At 43.9% G+C, this 20,306-nt stretch overlaps 1 protein-coding gene across 6 annotated transcripts in view; it reads left to right on the top strand.

The window, feature by feature from the left end:
* Positions 1-16,318, top strand: part of LOC137430568 (speckle-type POZ protein-like) — a 307,794-nt gene extending 291,476 nt beyond the window's left edge. For all 6 annotated transcript variants that reach the window (XM_078781905.1, XM_078781900.1, XM_078781903.1 and 3 more), the window contains exon 11: positions 13,319-16,318. In XM_078781905.1, coding sequence (XP_078638031.1) covers positions 13,319-13,463 — 145 coding nt within the window. In that variant the 3' untranslated portion in view covers positions 13,464-16,318. The remainder of the gene's footprint in view (positions 1-13,318) is intronic.
* Positions 16,319-20,306: the final 3,988 nt, after the last annotated feature.

A 20,306-nucleotide genomic window follows, 5' to 3' on the forward strand; every position in this document is an offset into this window, starting at 1 on the left:
AATTAACATCATTTACAACAATCCTTTAAATTTATTTAAGTTTAGAAACAACCAATGCTGTACAATTAAGTGTGTGTGTGTGTGTGTGTGTGTGTGTGTGTGTGTGTGTGTGTGTGTGTGTGTGTGTGTGTGTGTGTGTGTGTGTGTGTGTGTGTGTGTGTGTGTGTAAAAGAGAGAGATAGAATTGTGAGGAACAGAAATGAAAAAAAAAGAGATGTGTGTGTGTGCGTATGTATGTTCGTATGTTCGTGTTTTCGTGTGTTTGTGAACAAGATATCTGGAAAAGTTCTGAATGGATTTGGATGAAAGTTGGTGGGATGATTGCCCTTGGGATAAGGAAGAATTGATTACGGTAGTTTTTGGTGAAGCTCAGGATATTATTCCGGATCCAGGAATTTTTTTGGGGAATTTTTTTTCTGTTTTACTGCATTAAAGCTTTTATTCTTATTCTTAATTCTTAAATGATGTTTTTCTCCTCTAATTCCGAGATATATCAAAATAAATTATCTGACAGTTAGGGCCCACTTTCTTTTTCATTTATTGTTTTTGGGTGAGGGGATGTTAAACAAAATGTATTATTCCAACTTGACCCACGGCGGGAGTATGTGCTCTACTGAGTGGCGTTCTAGATATGTATTGAAATGCGATCAATATGGACCTTGTTCCCGAATCCAGAAATGAACAGATGATGATTGTTCGCTGGTTTGATAATATCTCGATACAATCGTCATTTAACACTATGGTTTGATATATTGATACTTATGGTATGAATTCGTGATTGGAATGCTGAATGATGCTGTTTGGAATGAAAATATAGAGAACGTGCCGTCAATGCCTGACGTTCGACTGAAGGTCGCACAGGAATGTGGAATTTTTGGTTCATTGTTTGCCATTCGCTGTTTTTTTACCCAAGGCATTCACGAACCGGCTGACCATGCCTGAAGTCAAAAATATTTAATTCTTACATTATTTGCTAATGGTATCCTCACCCAGGTCATGCTATCCTCTTCAACTGAAGTATCAACCAAGCCCTGGCCTGGCTAAGCCATTGTTAGACTATCAGTCTTGTTTTAGGATGCCTGGCCTACATTGTTACAACCTCTGCAGGGCCTTGGGAGAAAGGCACACACGATGACGTTTAAAGCGTAAACGTGCTGACGTTAAACATCAATGATGTCATGGTGCTCAAAATCTAGCACTAACTAAAAAAGATTGATCATTGAGAGTCCTCGCCATTGAGATTGGTAGTCTCGGTGTAGTGGTCTTCTTGCTTGACTGCGTGGTCATGCCACTTCTCCATGAGGGCATTTAGTATGTGAGTGCACATGGTGTGTGTTATTCCCTGATGAAAACCACACGGTGTTTGAAATGCAAGGACTCTCAGCCTTTGCCTATTTTTAAAGCAAAGAAAACCTTTAATTGGTTGTGCTGTTGCATTTTCCGCTTAATGTTGCTATTCTCGCACTGGTTTCGGCGATTGTGGATTCCCCCAACTACAATTTGTATTTTGAGTTGAAGCATCTCGGTAATTATTTTGCAGTGAAACCAGAACATGAAGTAGTGCAAGAGGCCTGTAAATCACTGTATAAAGTTGTATCATCATCATTGTATTCATCAAAACAATTAATAACAGTTAACGTTAACGTTGCACCTTTGGACTTCAGCACCAAGTGAGATCAATTTTAAATTTAAAAGCCCAAACACTGAATCTCTTTGAATCCAAACCAAAAACAGCATAAAGTTGAATATATTTAATTGATGTTTAAATATTTTTAATATTTATTTTAATATTTAAATAATATTTTAATATTTAATATTAAAATTTTTAAAATATCTGTGCATGTGACAAGTAAAAAGAAAATTAATAGGGTTTATCCTGAGATGAGGCAAAGGATTAGAAAGATTTGTATACCTGCCTCGCTCTATGCAAAATACGTATTTTGTTTCCAAAACTTTGCTAACGTACGATTGTGCACATGTGCATGAAAATTTTGATTTTTTTTTTTTTTTTTAAGTCATAGCCCGTAGGCGTAGAGCAATGCCATCTCGAACAACGTTTGTCTGTCCGTACGTCTCCACAAACGAACACCAATCAGAGCTGAGGATCTGGTCACATGGCAGGGGGGCACGTTTAGTAACCATTACAGTTGCATATTTTACTAAAAGGAAATATAATAAACTTCTGTGGAATGTTTGGGGTCCCAGCGGGTGTCGTAAGATAGGTAGGAGGTTTCAGAAATTCCTCAATACAATTATGATTTTGAAATGTGATCAACACTGACCTTGCTCCGGAATCTGTAAGTGAACAGATGATAACAGTTCGCTAGTTTGATATCTCGATTCACTCATGATTTGACGTTATATTTTAATATGTTAATACCATGGTATTAAATTGTGATTGGAATGATGAATGATGCTGTTTGGAATGAAAATATAGAGAACCTGCTGTCAATGCTTGACGTTGGACTGAAGCTTGCACAGGAATGTTGAATGTTGGCACAGGAATGTAGGAACAGGAATTTTCGAACTACTAACTGGTATCCCCACCCAGGTCATACTATCCTCTTCAACTAAAGTATCAAACAAGTCTGGCTACGCCGTTGTGAGACTATCGGTCTTGCTTTTTCTTTTTCTTTAATTGGCAGTGTTTACAGAACAACTCACAATCTGGGAATGGCCACATTTATCTCATGCTGTGTGCTTGTGCAAACTGCTCATCACTGGCTACATATCAGACCGAAGTAATTGATCCTACTCGTGTGATAGCCACATAGATATCGCAGTAGCATCATCATCATGTGTTTTGCTCAAGCCGCATAGGGGCATTTTTAAAATGGAGTCAAAGTGAAAGGATTGTGACTCCTTTTGTGGTTCTAGAAGGTCCAAAGTCACATAAACCACCCAATACAATCAAAAGTTGTTAGAAACATAATTGCAGATTAAAGGTATTAAATCCTCAAGGGTATAAACTTTGAAAGTATACTGCAACTAGCAAAGGTACCCGTCAATGACGGGGGTTCATAGATGTCTCACCTTAAATGAGTAATTTCCTTTGGAGTGTGTATTGATAGAAACAGGAATTCAATGTAAATATTCAGTGAGCAGATATCGCAATGGGTGTAGCTGGTAACCTCGACAACTTCGTTCCATTCTATCAGCCAAGATTTCCAATCCATGCTTGTACCTCCGAAGTTCTGCTCAGGAGTGAAGGTGAAGCTCTGCTGGGAAATGGGTTGAGGCATGTTTTGGGCCTACAGCCAGACGGAAGATCACCAAAGTTCTTTCCATGACAACCGACCACCTCCAGGCACCTATCCCTCTCCACCTTGTTTCTTTCACTCCGACCTTCCCCTTCTCTCTATACTCCACATAGCATTGCTTTCAGCAATTTCCCACAGCATTCCATTCTGGTTTCCCATTCGATGATCCATATATCAGTAGTTTCACATTTCAACATCAGTTTCACTTTGAGATATCTATATATATAAAACACAGTTTGTGTGTGTGTGTGTGTGTGTGTGTGTGTGTGTGTGTGTGTGTGTGTGTGTGTGTGTGTGTGTGTGTGTGTGTGTGTGTGTGTGTGTGTGTGTGTGTGTGTGTGTGTGTGTGTGTGTGTGTGTGATGTTACCGATAGACTCCTAAACGGAGAGGCTCACGTACTTCATATTTGGCACAGACATGGCCATTGAGCCTGGGAAGAACATGGCCGACCTAAAAATTTATTTCATTATTTTTTTTTACCATATTTTTACCTCAGCGCATTTCAGCGAGGAATATTTGACCGGTGGCAGAGCAGCGCGCTGATTCGCTCAGAGCGATCACGTGATGTTCCTTGCTGCCATTAACTCAGTTACGCGTTCGCACGTATTTCAGAGCGAAAAGCGATTGCGTTTTTTCACATTTCAGCGAGGAACATTGCCATTCACACCACATAGGTTTTGGTAATGTCGGAGTTTACGGGCGTAAACTGGATAGGTGGTTGTAATGTCGGAGTTTACGGGCGTAAACTGGATAGGTGGTTGTAATGTCGGAGTTTACGGGCGTAAACTGGATAGGTGGTTGTAATGTCGGAGTTTACGGGCGTAAACTGGATAGGTGGCTGCCTTCAAACCAACTGCCTTGACGAATGCTTTGTCGAGTCTTACAGGTAGAGCAGTACCATGTCTTCCCGTCTGATACATCACCACGAGTAATAAAACCACAATGGACATTACATCGAGGGCAAATACAATAATTCTTGATGAGTCTGCGACGTGCACACCACTTAATAATGTCAGGTATTAGAGCCAAAGAAGTGATATTATGATTAATAGGGGGAGGCAGCGCGCTCATTCGCTCATTCGCGCTCATTGATGATGATCACGATCACGTGATGACGTGATCACGAATGATGTTCGTGACGCGATCACGTGATGTTCCTTGCCGCCATAAACTCACAGCAAGTAGCATAGACTTTAGCATGATTAACATTTAGCATGATTTTGCATGATTTAGCATAATTTAGCATAGATAGTAGCATGTTTCACATATATTTTTTTTCAGCGAGGAATATTATACACGGATTCTGACCGGTGGCAGAGCAGCACACTGATTCGCTCAGAGCGATCACGTGATGTTCCATCCCCGCCGCCAGTTGGCTTCACTTTTCACGGAGTATGAGCGTTCTATATATTTTCAATTCAGTGCGCCCGACTCGCTCACGTACTTGATTTGTGGCATAGACATGGCCATTGGGCCTTCACGGTGTAATTTGTGCGAGGCTTTTGTCCGAGTGAGCTTGAGTCGAGAGGGCGAATGTACGGGTTGGGAAAGTACGGGTCTCCCTTCCCCCACCCGGCAACGCCGGTACTGGAGGGCGTCTCAGGATCGGTGAGTCTCCAAAATCCGCTTCGTGCTGTTGCGAAGATTCAGGACGATGTCGCGATTGTTGTGCTGCTCTCCGACCATGAGAACTGCAACGTCATTGTTGACTGGCCCTCCCCTTCCCTCCCCCTTCCCCTCGCCCCCCTCCGTCCTCCCCTCCCCCTCCCTTCCCCCTCCACCCTACCCCTCCCCTTCTCCCCTCCCCCTCCCTTTTCCCCCTCCCCCTCCCTTTTCCCCCTCCCCCTCCCTTTTCCCCCTCCCCCTCCCTTTTCCCCCTCCCCCTCCCTTTTCCCCCTCCCTTTTCCCCCTCCCCCTTCCCCTCCCCCCTACCCTTCCCCCTCCCCCCTCCCCCTCCCCCTCCCTTACCCTCCCTCTCCCCCTCCCCACTCCCCCCTCCCCCTCCCCCCCTCCTCTCCCCCTCCTCTCCCCCTCCACCCTCCCCCTCCCCCTCCACCCTCCCCCCTCCCCCTCCCCCTCCCCCCCTCTTCTCCCCTCGCCCCACTCTTCTCGCCTCCCCCCCCCCGCCCGGCAATGCCGGGTACTTCTGCTAGTCAGTTTATATTCGTCATTGCAACTTGTGATGCAACACGAATAGTGCACAGAAAGCTCGACAAAACAGATTTTGTGAAGAATTTTTTTCAAATTTTCTAAGGGGACTAAAGTGTTTAAAGAATCAAGGCTCTTAAAAGGGCCAAATAGGGTCTAAAGGTGTCTGAGGATGAAAGAGCGAAAGGGCTCAAAAGTGTCCAAATGGTCTTACATTGTCCAACGGGTCTTAAAAAGTCAATAGGTCTGAAAAATGTCTCAAAAGGGTCAAAATGCGTATGAAAGGTGTGAAGGTCGAAGGGGTGTAAAGGGTCTAAGGAGTGTAAAGGGTGTAAGGGGTCTAAAGGTGTAAATGGTCAATGGGGTCTAAGGGGTGTAAATGGTCAAAGGGGCCTGAGGGGTCAAAGGGGTGTAAAAGATCTAAGTAGTGTAAGGGGTCTAAATGGTCGAAGGAGTGTAAAGGGTCTAAATAGGTCTAAGGGTTGTAAAGGGGTTTAAAAGTGTTCGAAGGGGTGTAAAGGGTTGAAGGGATCTTTTGGGATCTCGATCTCGATCAATCTCGATCATCTCAATCTCGATCGATCTCGATCAAAGGTTTGGGATCTCGCGACATCTTGGAGACGGTGGCAGGGGTTTTCGATGGTCCACACGGTCTCCACGTTTTTCAAAGTTAAGTCTTTTCACAATTGTATTTTGTCGAAACTGTATTTATCGTTCGGTGTGTGAACCTATAGTGTCCCCCTTGGAAGTTTCTCGGTGTTTATCTTTCATAAATTAATCGTTTGTTTGCCACGTCGCGAGCAAGGCCTTGCAGCCTCAGGCTTCCCCCGTCGAAGGTTGTTCCTTCCTTCGCTGTTTTGCTAGCTTTTTTGATTTCCCCTTCTCCACCAAGCTTCACCAAACATCGACTATTTGTCTAACATTGTAACCCCCACACCCCCCCCCCCCCCCCCAAAAACAAACAAAAAAAACTTTTATTTCCCTTTCTCCTCGTGTGCTTTTGCCTCTGCCCACGTGCGCTGTCTCGCCCCGCCCCCATTTTCCCCTTGCCTTCCACCTTTTGCCCTGTTCAAGTGACTCGTGGTCGTCGCTCTAGGCTTCCTCTCCCCATTGGTATTTTTGTGAATATAAGATTGTTCTTCACAGTTCTGTTTAAATATGTTTCAACTATCCCCTTCAGTGTTTTATTCAGTGGTTTATTACAACACGCTGTTTTTCTTCTTATTTAAAAGGCTCCTTTCAATTTCCTCTTCAGCTCATTCCATTTCAAAAAAATATTCAATCTCTTATGATTCCAAATCACTCCATGCTCTAAATTCTCATTCATTCCATCCCTCCTCCATCGTTCTTAAACGAATCGCTAACTTGAAAATCACAACAAACCCAATTTGTTATATACACAAAGAATTAAGTTAAGCACCCCCCCGTTTTTTTACAACCTCGCACATTACAAGTTTGTTGTCGTCAAAACAGTGTAATATACCCATGATATTGCTATATTTTCTGGAGAAGTGATATTATGGTCACATAAAAACATAACAATCATGCCGTTTTCAATATTTTATTCTGAATAATTTAAGGTGAAATTTTTTGGGAATTTTAGGCATATTTTCACCTCAATTTAAGTATGGAGCTATAGGTCCATCACGGACAGTGTGGATGACGTTTATGTTTTCTAACGTACAGTCATTGTTCTGAGAAGACCTCTAGCGATCTTTGCGTCAATAACGTGTGTAGGACCCACGTGATCGGATGGAGCAAGGTGCTGTGACAACCATCCCCTGGCCTGCGTACAGTCCTGACCTGAACCCCCTCGAGCACGTTTGGGACATGTTGGGACGACAAATTGCGAAGATGGTCCCTCCAATAGCCAATCTGGATGAATTGGAACGTGCATTACATCGGGAATGGAACAACCTGCCACAGCAACGCATACGACGGCTTACAGGGTCTATGAGACGTAGGGTTGAGTCAGTGATCCGATCACGTGGGTCCTACACACGTTATTGACGCAAAGATCGCTAGATGTCTTCTCAGAACAATGACTGTACGTTAGAAAACATAAACGTCATCCACACTGTCCGTGATGGACCTATAGCTCCATACTTAAATTGAGGTGAAAATATGCCTAAAATTCCCAAAAAAGTTCACCTTAAATTATTCAGAATAAAATATTGAAAACGGCATGATTGTTATGTTTTTATGTGACCATAATATCACTTCTCCAGAAAATATAGCAATATCATGGTATATTACACTGTTTTGACGACAACAAACTTGTAATGTGCGAGGTGTAAAAAAACGGCGGGGGTGCTTAACTTAATTCTTTGTGTATATATGTTCATCTTTCATTAATCATCCACTTTCTAAACTCCCCCCTTGCCCCTCCCTTCAAATCTCCCCCCCAACCATCCCTCCAAATTCTCCCTTCTCCCACCTCCTTCTCAAAGCTGCCTCCTCCCCACTTCCTCTCCCTCCTATGTCATACCTCTACCTCCCCCAACCTTCTACTTTCCTCTGCCCCCCCTCAAACAAACTCTCACTGTGCCTCATTCCATCACCATCAAACCTTTCGTCCTCCTCATCCTTCCCTTTCTTGTAACTCTTCTGTAATCTCTGACACACTATCAACTGCTCTTCCTACATCCCCTCTCACCCCTTCATCTGACCCTACCCCTCCCCTCCCCTGTCCTGCACCCGATGCTCCCCCTCTCTCCTCACTAACGGTATGGACCTCAAACATCTGGGGCCTTTCGCTCAAACCTGATTGATCTCTCAATTCAGGTTGCTTCTGAAAATCCAGACCTGATCTGCTTAACAGAAACTTTCCTCCTTCAAGATGTCTCTGATTCCTTAATATCTCTTCCTGGTTACTCCCTCCTCCGGTACGATAGACCTGATCCTCGTCCTGGTGGTGGGGTGGCTATCTTATCAAAAACTCTCTTCCTCACTCTCCCTGCACTGCCCTCTCTCCACCCCACCCACAGGAGTACCTCTGGCTACGGCTTCCTCTCCGCTCCCACCTTTTGTTCATATGTGTTCTGTACCATCCTTCAAACAGTGATGACTCCATTTACATTTCTCTGTCGGACAACATGGACCAACTTCTATCAACTCATGCAAACTCTCTCTTCCTCATATGTGGCGACTTCAACTGTCATCATGCCAGCTGGCTGAGTGTGCGTTCATCTCTCACCAGCCATGGCACCTCAGCAAAGGACTTCTGCGACTCATTGGGACTGACACAATCTGTCAATTTCCCGACCCGGATCTCAGTCAATGGAGTATCTTCTCTTCTGGACTTGGTTATGACTAACTTCCCTGCAAATGTCTGCTGCTCTTCTTCTGCTCCAATCGGTTCTTCTGATCATGTGCTTGTTAAAGTGGACATCTCACTGGCCATTCTCAGAGAGCCTCCTCAGCGCCGACGAGTCTGGCATTTCACTCAGGCCGACTGGCACGGTCTGCAAACAGCCATCAATCAACTGGACTGGTCTCCCATCTCTAATGCCTCTGACATCAATTCTTCCTGGGAATTCTTCCAAAGCAACTGCTCTCTCTCATGCACAGATTTATCCCATCTCGTCTTCAGTTGTCTTACCCTTCCTCCCGTCCATGGTACACTGAATCTTGTGGTGAGGCAGTTGCCCTGAACAACTTGCCTTTGCGTCTTGGAAGCAAATCCAACTGAAGGCAATCTCAGTTCCTTCCACCAAGCTCGAAACAAGTGTGTTTCTACCCTCAGGAGTGCCAGGAAGCACTATCTCTCCACACTCAAGATTGAACTCTCAAACCTGTCTCCTTCCTCCAAATCCTGGTGGCGTCTGGTCAAATCCGTTTCTGGTGTTTGTTCCCCCTCCATCCCCTCCCTTACCTCAAATGGATACACAGTTGACACCGCACGTGACAAAGCCGAATGCCTCAACTCTGTGTTTGCCTCAAAATCTTGTGTCCCAAACCCATCTCTCTCTGTTCCCACCTTTCCCAGTCGAACCCAACTGCTCCTGGACTCTGTGTCTTTCTCTCCTGACAAGGTGGAGAAGTTTTTATCAAACCTCGACTCTGATTCTGCAACTGGACCAGATGGCATCAGCCCTCGGGTCCTAAAATCCTGCTCTGCCGCTCTATCTCACCCTCTCTCTGTTCTTTTCACCCTCTCTTTTGCTCAAGGTCATCTGCCAGCATCTTGGAAATCAGCAAACATTACCGCTTTACACAAAAAGGTGCAAAAACAGATCCTTGCAACTACAGACCAATCAGCCTGCTCCCAATTATCAGCAAAGTCATGGAATCCATCATTGCTTCAGATATCAAATCCTTCCTCTTCTCCAATGGCTTGATCTCTGATCATCAATTTGGATTCAGACCAGGTCATTCTACTCTGGACATGTTGCTTCTGCTGTCTCAACAATGGATGGAGGTCCTCAATGCCAAACAGGAAATCAGAGCTGTCTCACTTGACATATCACGTGCCTTCGATACGGTCTGGCACCCAGCTCTGCTCACCAAACTCACCTCCTATGGTATTCAGGAAATCTCCACTCATGGCTTGCGGATTTCCTCTCTGGTCGTAGGCAACGTGTGGCCCTGAATGGATTTCTCTCATCTTCCCTTCCTGTTCTGGCTGGAGTTCCCCAAGGTAGTGTTCTGGGCCCTGTGCTATTTCTGGTCTTCATCAATGACCTCTCTGACTCTCTTGAAAATCCTCTCTATCTCTTTGCTGATGACTCCACTATCTGCCGCTCCATTCCTCATCCCTCAGATCGGCAGTCTGCAGCCTCCTCACTCTCTGCAGACCTGACAAAATCACAGACTGGTCAAACAAGTGGAACATGTCTTTCAATCCTGACAAATCTCACACTCTTACAATGTCTCTCCGAAAGGACCGACTGGACAACCCTCCCATCTACTTTCTCAACAATCCTCTCCAAGAAGTTCTGTCGCTCAAGCTTTTGGGTCTCACTATCTGCCATGATCTTTCTTGGGAAAACCACATTTCCCAAGCTGGCCTCCAAAGCCAGTCGCCGACTGCGCATCCTCCGTCGTGCGAAGTCCTTCCTTGGCACACCTGAGCTCCTCACCACATACAAGGCTTTCATCCGCAGCTCAATGAATACTGTTCCCCCCTCTGGGCTGGTGCTCCTGCCTCACACCTTGCTCGGCTTCACGCTGTTGAGGCCAAAGCTTTCAGAATCATTGAATCTCCTGCGATGTAGTCAATCTCCGAGGGCCTTTCACTCACTCACCGCAGGCAGGTTGGTGGTCTTTCTGTCTTCTACCGACTCCTCTCCGGCCTTGCTCCCCCAGCTCTCTCTGTGCTCTCTCTGTGCTCTGTCCCCCCAATATTCCTTCAGGTCGCACAAGATCTGCCTGCAACCCTCTTATGGTTAAACTGCCAAAGTCTAGGCTCTCTGCTCACCTTCACTCTTTCATTCCCCTTTTCTCCCGCCTCTGGAACAAACTCCCCCACTCCCTTCAATCCCACTCCTCCCTCAGGTCTTTAAAACAGCTGTTTACCACCATCTCTTGTCTTCCCCCATCGAAAACCTTGATCTTTTCTACCCCCGGTAATTCACCCCAGAGTCCTTGCAGTGTTCATATGTTTTATTCCTCTCCCACCTCCCCTCAAGTCCTTCCGATGTCCCTGCTCTCAAATGTTGTGTTTGTGTCCTTCCCCCTCTCTCCCCATCTTGTCTGCCGCTCCCCTTGTTTTTTGGTGTTTTGTGTGTCGCTTTGTCTTTTTGTGTGATTAATGTTAGCTCTTTCAGGAGCCTCGATCTTGTATACCAAAAAAAAAAGGGGTATAAGGGGTGTAAAGGGTCAAAGGGGTCTAAGGGGCGTAAAGGGTCGAAAGGGGTTTAAAGGGTCTAAGATGTGTAGTAGAAGGGGTGTAAAGGGTCTAGGGGGGGTGGAAAGGGTCTAAGGAGTGTAAAGGGTCTAGAGGGCTCTCAGGGGTGGAAGGGAGTCTAAAGGGTGTAAAAGAGTGAAGCTGTAGTAAAGAAATTACCTTGAGTTCATAAATAAATTAACTCGGGAGTGCAACACTCCAACAACGGACAAATGACCTCCTCATCACGGTATGAAACCCCTATTCAGGTATATCGTGGTTAAAAATCTGATGGTAGAAAGTTTCGTTGTTGATTAACCTTGGGAGCTCAAAGCAGTATGATCCCAAACAAACAGCAAAACAACAACTCACCTTGTTGTGAGGATGACGTAATCATTGGAGGTTCTTCACCCGTTGTCAAGTGGCGGTTTGGAGTTGGCGTCACGTGGGTCCTTTTTTCTACAAACTATTTTTCACAATTGATAGTGATGTTAGATGAGCAGTAAAATTACCTTTAAAATGATGTAGAGGTTGTGTTTGTACTATTTTCTGCTTTTAAATAATTAGTGCATTTGAGAGGTCACGTGACTCCTTCTTTGCGAACTTACCGATCATGGTAATGTCTTTATTTAATTTGTTTCTCACATATGATAACATATTTGATCATCAGAGCTCGCCATCAAACTAATTATATCGATATCCGTGTTTAAATCCGATAAAAATTGGGCTTTTTATTAAAGATTTGTATATGTGGATCGACCCTCGGAGATCATGATGACAGGTGGCTGCTCGGATGGTTTTAAGTTATGAATTGTGAGAAAATAACTGTTTTAAAACCCCTATTTAGGTGCAGGGTGGTAAAAGATGTTATCCTCTAAAGTTTCATGCCGATTAACCTTGGGACCTCAGAGGAGTAGGTTCACAAACAAACAAACAAACGGACATTTCGTATAATATATATATATATATATACATACATATATATATATACACATATATATATAATATATATATACATATATATATATATACACATATATATATATATATATATATATATACATATATATATATATATATATACATATATATATATATATATATACATATATATATATATATATATATATATATATATATATATATATACATATATATATATATATACCACACACACACACACACACACACACACACACACACACACACACACGAAATGTCCGTTTGTTTGTTTGTGAACCTACTCCTCTGAGGTCCCAAGGTTAATCGGCATGAAACTTTAGAGGATAACATCTTTTACCACCCTGCACCTAAATAGGGGTTTTACCACCCTGCACCTAAATATATATATATATATATATATATATATATATATATATATATATATATATATATATATATTATTGCATGATTACAGATGCCAGCTAAATCTTTGGCTTGCAATATTTTTTGTGTAACAAGTCTTGTACATAATGGTTCGAGCGTCCGCACTGAGTCTGGGAGGTCAGCGGTTCAATTCTGATTTGGCATTCATTCCAAAGCTCCCCTATTAGGTGTGTGTGCACCAATACTTCAAAGACTATAGACATTTCTTGATTTGATTATCGAAAGTGGCAAGATCATATTGCCAGATAAGTCAGAGAGTAACAGACACGGAGGTCCGAACACAGACACAGAGGTAACAAAGAAGCAGAGGTAACTTTGTTCTTGCCTGGCTTCAGGAGATTTTGAGTGAAGCTTTTTAGGCTTATGGCTGTTGTCTCAAGTCCCTTGTGAAATGCTGTCAGAGCAAATTGCCTGGCAAGCTGAGGAAGGGCTGTCGGACACAGTCGGTCAGCATGGGCCATAGCGTTGCCTCTAGTGACATTGTCAATGAGCAGCCGGGTAGGTTCAGGACATCTAGCAGTGGTGCTCATTGGGATGGATCCATATTATTCTTTAAAATAGGCAATTGTGTTAGATTATGGTTTGTGGTTTCCAGTTTTGGTAACACAAGTCTGTGTGCATTCTTTGCAAAGCTTTCACAGAAGACAACATAGAAAATTATTCATTCCCAAACTTGTTTCTTTTATCTATTCACAGCCATGCCTCAGATGTGATGGAGACTGCCGGATGGATAGACATGGTTCAGTCACACCCTCACTTGGTGGCCGATGCCTTTCGAGCTCTCGCGTCAGCACAAAGCCCTCCACTGGGGTTCCCTCGCAAGCGTCTTAAACAGCCCTAGACTTGGGGTGCTTTGACTCACGTGCCTTTTTATTCTGGACTTCCAGACCGTTGAACCTGGACTGGCCTTTTGCCTACAGCCGCAACGCATGTTCCTGTTTTCTCTGCCTGTCCGAAACCCCCCCTTTACACCCACCAATCTCGACAGTGACCTACCATGGGATTTGTGCCAGTGCAGTATGGAGTGTGTTTGGACCGCAGCATTACTTTGCATGTATGTTTCCAGCACAGGAACCGTGCGACCCCCAGTTTTTCAACCATGTTAAGTTGCCCATATATGCCCTGTGATCTATAATGTGATTTACCATATCGAGGTTCAGTGAATTGCTGAGCGGGTGTATGTTCGTGCGATTACCAACACTCGCTGGCAGCAGTGTGCATGTGGAAATAACACCAGTTGGTGAAGTTGATTGCGTGGGTTACTTAACATCCCTGTGCACATGTGAGTGCAAGGCCACCTTTGTTTTCATTTTTGTGTGAAGCATTTGAGATTTTAAATATATTAGCCAAACCAGCCTGTACATCGGCATTTGGCATGGCAAATAATGTGTTGCTTGCAGCAATGCCTTTCCAGTTATTTTTGTGCTCTAATTGCTCTTTGTTTCTTCAGACTTGTAAGTTTAGCTGTTTTCTCTCAGCTATACTTGAAGGACATCTGCAGGGAAGTCCATTTTGCATTTTGCTGTTTGACACACACACACACACACCTTGAGGGAATGCATGCAGCTTGCTGCGATTCCCTCCTCGGTGATGGAACCTGCTTCTCTGAGTTCACTGTGCTGTGAGATGCTTGGTGGGTGGCCTTATGTAGATGGATGTCGAAGCTTATTCTTTTATTCTTATTCTCTTGTTGCATGATGTATTTGTCAAGCGCATGACTATGTGAAAAGCCCATTGCAAGCACAAAGATCTTCTTTTACACTCGTCCTTGCATCATTTCAGGTCGTGAGAGCCTTTCGCACAACAATCGGGTCCTGTAAGCAAGTGCATAACTCTTACCTTCCCATAAAAAGTGCACTCTACATTGTGGCACCTTGATCCCATGGGTTAGTTGGAAGCAGGAAGTTGCTTCATGAGGACGAGCTGGGAAGCGTACATACTCTTGTGCTGGGTGAGGAGAAGGCAATTGATCCAACCCGTGAAAGCCTCCGTCGTGAGTGGCAGTTGCCTTTCACGCTCGAATAGCCAGGCAAAGGTCATGCATGACACTGGTGCTGTGTAAGCCCATTAAAGCAGGCCCACACACCCTCTTGTTGCTTCGACGGTCTGTGGAGGTGCCACATCAAAATAATTCCCTTTGGAATGAGTTGTTCCTTGTGAGCATGCTTGTCCATACTCCTCCAAAGAGGTTCATGTTATTTTGCTCTGTACAGTGCAGGACTTGCCTCGTTCTTGTACACATCATCCACTTTCCTTTATGGATGAGACTTCAATCTCCTCCCTATTTCCGATGTTGTGCATCAGAGACTATTTCCGAAACTTCTTGCGTGCGTTATTCTGTCAACTACAGGTCACTTGCTATACACACATTTGCGGTGGTCCTTCTCCAACTTCTCACTGTGAGATTTATTGTCCATTTATAAGGCTTACTTATCGAATGATCATAAAACAAAGGATTTTATAATACAGGTACCTTAAATATGCCATCTTGGCTTTTTCTTTTGAGCGTGCTCGCCCAGTTTCACCGATCATAAGACTCTAATTGTAACAAACTGCAGCTAATAAGCAATCATTCTAGCTCATTAATGTTATTAGCACCCATTTATTTATTACGTACCAAGAATAGCATATTTTTTATCACCCTTTCCTCCTCACACCCCACCCCCCCCCCCATCCCTCTCCCAATTTTCCATCCCTCCACTTCACATACATTTACCGGTACCCTCCTCCCTCCACAAAAGTGTCAGGAGTGGGATTCAGACTCGGCGGACAATTTTTTGGTCCGCGGGCTGAGATCGACACAGCCGAGCGTACATTGCGCTCGGCATTCGGAAGTAAAAAAATTTTAGTCAGAGGCGATAAAAATTCTAATAGTCGATTGGGGTTACGAAGCGTCACATCGCGGTTCGAAAATTCAAAATCCGTGTTCGTGAGCGAAATTTCCTGCAGGTTTGAAGACTGCTCGGGGATCGCGTCAGGTAAAGCTCCCGCTTCTTCTTCTTCTTCTTCTCTTTTCCGCCCGTGCTTGTATAGTGAAATCCGTGTTTGACCGTCGCCTCAAAGTAAGCTCAATTGGTCATCCGTGGGTGCTCCGTCTTAATAGACCATCCACAGGACATACCCTTTTGCCAAGAAACCTACATTCCCTTACATTCTCCAAATCTCTCATATCCTTTCCCCTTGTATTTTTTTCAACTTGCATTTCTAAATTCAACTCCCTTCCCCCGCCTCCCCTTCCCAACTCCCACTGCCCTCCACCATCCCCTTTCAATGCAACGTATTAAACAGCAGTTTCTGGAGACCTTTCATGATACAAGCGGGTTAATGAAGTCAGAAGGAAAATGTGGGCTATTGTGCTTTGATTCTATGTACTATAGGAAAGGTAGAGGACCCTTCATGTACACCTCTTAATTGATGCTCGCAATTTGCGAGATCATTTTATTTTATGTTTTTATTTTTGTCCCTGAGTATTTGATTATTGCACGGCTGAGAGATAGCAGCTCAACATTGACCCACAGAGCACACGACAAGCCAAAACCATGAATGAACAGGCACTCTATCATGACTATTCCATTTTCTCTGCTCACTGCTGCTGTTGCTGCCTCCCAGGTATTTTATTGTGTTGCGATGTTGCCACCGTGGTAGGAAATCGCACAATGTGGAAGGAATTGTTTATTAAACACTTTGAAGGAGCAAGCATTTTTCCTGTGTTTTCTTGTAAATAGTTTTGCCAGACGGTAGACCTTGCACCTGTCTATTTATTCTTTGTCAGACTGGTGTGCTCTGTGCGAGGTCTGTCGGGACTTGGGCAACTGCGCACTTGTTTGTATCACTCGACTTTGCTATCGGTTCTTGTGGAAGCAGAAACGTCTCATGCGTCTTCACCAGGGGGTCTTACAGACAGCTGTCCGATCCATCGCGTCCCTCTTCCTCTGACGTTTTTACAATTCCCTCCCTCCCCGGGATGTGCTGTCAGTGCAAGCTCGCTCTGGTGTCCGAGTTTTAAAGCCGTGATTCTATAATATGTTCTGTGGGCTGTACAGGGGTTGTGAAACTTAATTCCATATTTTGTGTTATACAACGCCTTCAGAAAGTATTCACACCGCTTGACATGTTCACATTTTGTTGTGTTTCAGCCTGAATTTAAAATTGTTTAAATTGAGATATTTTTTTTCTCACTGATCTACACATAATTCCCCATAATGTCAAAGTAGAATATTTTTTTTGCTTTTAGAAGTTTTTATTAAATAATGAAAAAATGAAATGCAGAAATATCTAATTTATATTGGTATTCAACCCCCTGAGTAAATACTTCGTAGAAGCGCCTTTGGCAACTATTACAGCTTTGAGTCTTCTTGGGTATGTATGTCTGTATCAGCTTTGTACATCTGCAATTGGGGAGCTTCTCCCATTCTTCCTTGCAGATTTGCTCAAGCTCTGTCAAGTTGGATGGGTAGCATCGGTGTACAGCAATTTTCAAGTCTTTCCCCAGATTATCAATGGGATTAAAGTCTGGGTTTTGGCTGGCCCACTCAAGGACTTTCACATTCTTGTTCTGAAGCCATTTCAGTGTTGCCTTGGCTGTATGCATGGGCCATTGTCCTGTTGGAATGTAAATGCTCGCCTCAGTCTAAGGCCTTTTACACTCTGAAGCAGGTTCTCCTCAAGGATTTCCTTGTATTTTGGCTCTATTAATTGTTCCCTCTATCCTTAGAAGTCTCCCAGTCCCTGCCACTAAAAAGCATCCCCATAGCATGATGCTGCCACCACCATGCTTCATGGTAGGGATGGTGTTAAATGGGTGATGAGCTGTGCTCAATTTCCACCAGATGTGATGCTTTGCCTTCAGGCCAGAGTTCAATTTTCAGTTCTCCAGATCACATAATCATTTGCCTCATGCTATGAGTCTTTCACGTGCCTTTTTGCAAACCCCAACATGCTGTCGTGTGTCTTTTTCAACGGATTGGCCTCCGTCTGGTCACTATCTCATAAAGCCTAGATTTGTGAAGTGCTGCAGAGACTGTTGTCCTTCTTGCAGGTTCTTCTATCTCAGCGAAGGAACTCTGTAGTTCTGTCAGAGTGGGCATTGGGTTCTTGGTCACCTCCCTGACCAAGGTCATTCTTGACCGGTTGCTCAGTCTTGTCGGACGGCCAGCTCTAGGAAGAGTCTGGATAGTTCCATATTCTTTCCATTTCCTAATGATGGCACTCTCTGTGCTCTTGGGAACTTTAAACACTGTTGTCAAACAATGCTGTTCGTTGTATGTCAAATACAACGTCATAAACGGCAGAGCTATTTGAATGGAGGGAAGCCCTTTGATTGGCAAGGACTTGGACCAATCCATCACGCGAACCGTCCCCAGTGGAACTTAACGGTTAACACCACACTCAATGCCTCTGAGGAAGAGAACTAGTTTGTTCTTGAAACGTCAGGCTATTAATTAAGAATTTTTAAATTATTTTACTGCTCAGTGTGCTATCATTTACAATATGAATCCTGAGCTACAAATCCTTCGATATGTACACACACACACACACACACACACACACACACACACACACACACACACACACACACACACACACACACACACACACACACACACACACACACATATATATATAACTGCATATATATATGCTTAACTGCATATATATATATATATATGTATATATATATATATACAGGGTGAGTCAGAAGTAGCGCCCGATTTCTGTTAATATATACATTTATTTCTACCTTATTGTGCACTGCAATACAAATGGCAAACAAACAATCAACTGACAGAAATATATATACATATATAAACAGAAATCGTTATATACATTTGTATTACAGTGTACAAGAAGGTAGAAATAAATGTATATACAGACTTGGCATTTAATATGGAATTTTTTTTTTTCTTGACTTGGGTTTAATTTCTGAACTCGGTATATCAATCTGGTGAGTTTCTTTTATGCTTCGGTGATTTCTTTGTTGAAAGAACCATGTCACTGATTGTCTGTCGCAGCAAAAAGTCAATAACAGGACTATATCACAGGTGGCGTGACAAAATGTATGGACAGGTGCATTTGACGATTGGCTTCACAATCGGGTATATAAGGGTTGTTGCGTTCTGTATTAGTGGAAAACAACTGCTGCACGTCTACAAAAGTTATTGCTGCTTCCTCTGGAGATGGTCCGTCAACTCGACAATGCTGTTTATCATTTAGTGGTGGCTTTACGAAATTCCGGCATGAAACAGCGTGCTATTGCTTGGCAGTATGGCATCACTCAAGGTCAGGTGTCAAAGATCCTGAAATGAAATGCTCAGAGGGGTGTCCCTACTCCAATACCGAGGCCAGGACGTCCCCGCAGAACCACAAGGAGGGATGATCGCCAGCTGCGCCGGTTAGTCCGCAATGGCCGTACCAAGTCAGCTAATCGGCTTCGGGCTGAGTGGCAGCAACTGACAAATGTGCCTGTATCCACGAGGCTAGTCGACCAACGACTGGTTCAAGCAGGCTATCGTGCCAGGCGTCCCCTGAGAAAGCCACGTCTGACCAGACAACAACGCCAGCGCCGATTGCAGTGGGCCAGAGAGCATGGTCAATGGCAGCCAGGACACTGGAATCACGTGATCCTCAGTGACGAGTCTAGATTTCTGGTCTATCGTCAAGATGGCCACATCCGAGTGCACAGACAAGTGCATGAAGCCTACAACGAAGATTGTATAGTGCCAATAGTCCAAGCTGGAGGTGGTGGGGTGACCGTTTGGGCTGCTTTTCATGCAGGGGGCAAAACTGACCTGGCTGTTCTGAATGGAAACCTGAACCAGTTCAAGCACAGGGCCATTCTGGAAGAAACATTGCTTCCATTTGTTCGTGCAGCCTTTCGAGGAAACGGTGTCTTCCAAGATGACAATGCACGACCTCATCGTGCTCGCATGATCCAACACTTTCTTGCTGACCGTGGTGTAGAGCATATGAAGTGGCCTGCCATGTCCCCGGATATGAATCCGATAGAGAACTTGTGGGCAGAATTAACGCATCAAATCGACAACTTGGACCAGCAGCCTGCATCTGTGCGTGAATTGCAGCAGGCTATTGTAACTGCATGGCAAGCGATTCCTGTCCAAACCTTGGCAAATCTCGTGAACAGCATGCCTCAACTTGTACGCGCTCTCCTGAATGCTCGTGGGGGATACACGAAGTACTGTACTGTAATTTTACTGTCCGTAATCCCAGTCGTAATTTAACTTTTGTTTTTGTTAAAAACAAATTTGGCTAATGTGCAAAATAAAGAGATACTTCTGGAAACGCACAGAAGTTTAACACAGTACTGTCCGTGAATTGAGTTCGATATCTGTTTACATCACTTTCAAGAATCAATTTATTTGCTTCGAAATGTCAAATGTGGTTTTTGTTTCTTTTGAAGGTCACATTAACAAAATCTAGAATAATTTCAACATAATTCCAATGAACTTTTGGTTCTGTCATCTTGAAAAGTAAGTTCACCCCCACAAAAAAAATATTCCATATTAAATGCCAAGTCTGTATAAACAGAAATCGGGCGCTACTTCTGACTCGCCCTGTATATATATATATATATATACGTATATATATTGTTGCGGTTTTGCCGTAAAGGCAAACCCCCTATAGTTAATTGCATGACAACATGTAGCCTGCAGTAGTTAGTTATTTC

The sequence above is a fragment of the Myxine glutinosa genome, chromosome 7 (genome assembly GCF_964187855.1).
Source record: "Myxine glutinosa chromosome 7, kmMyxGlut1.1, whole genome shotgun sequence".
Taxonomy (NCBI): Eukaryota; Metazoa; Chordata; class Myxini; order Myxiniformes; family Myxinidae; genus Myxine; species Myxine glutinosa.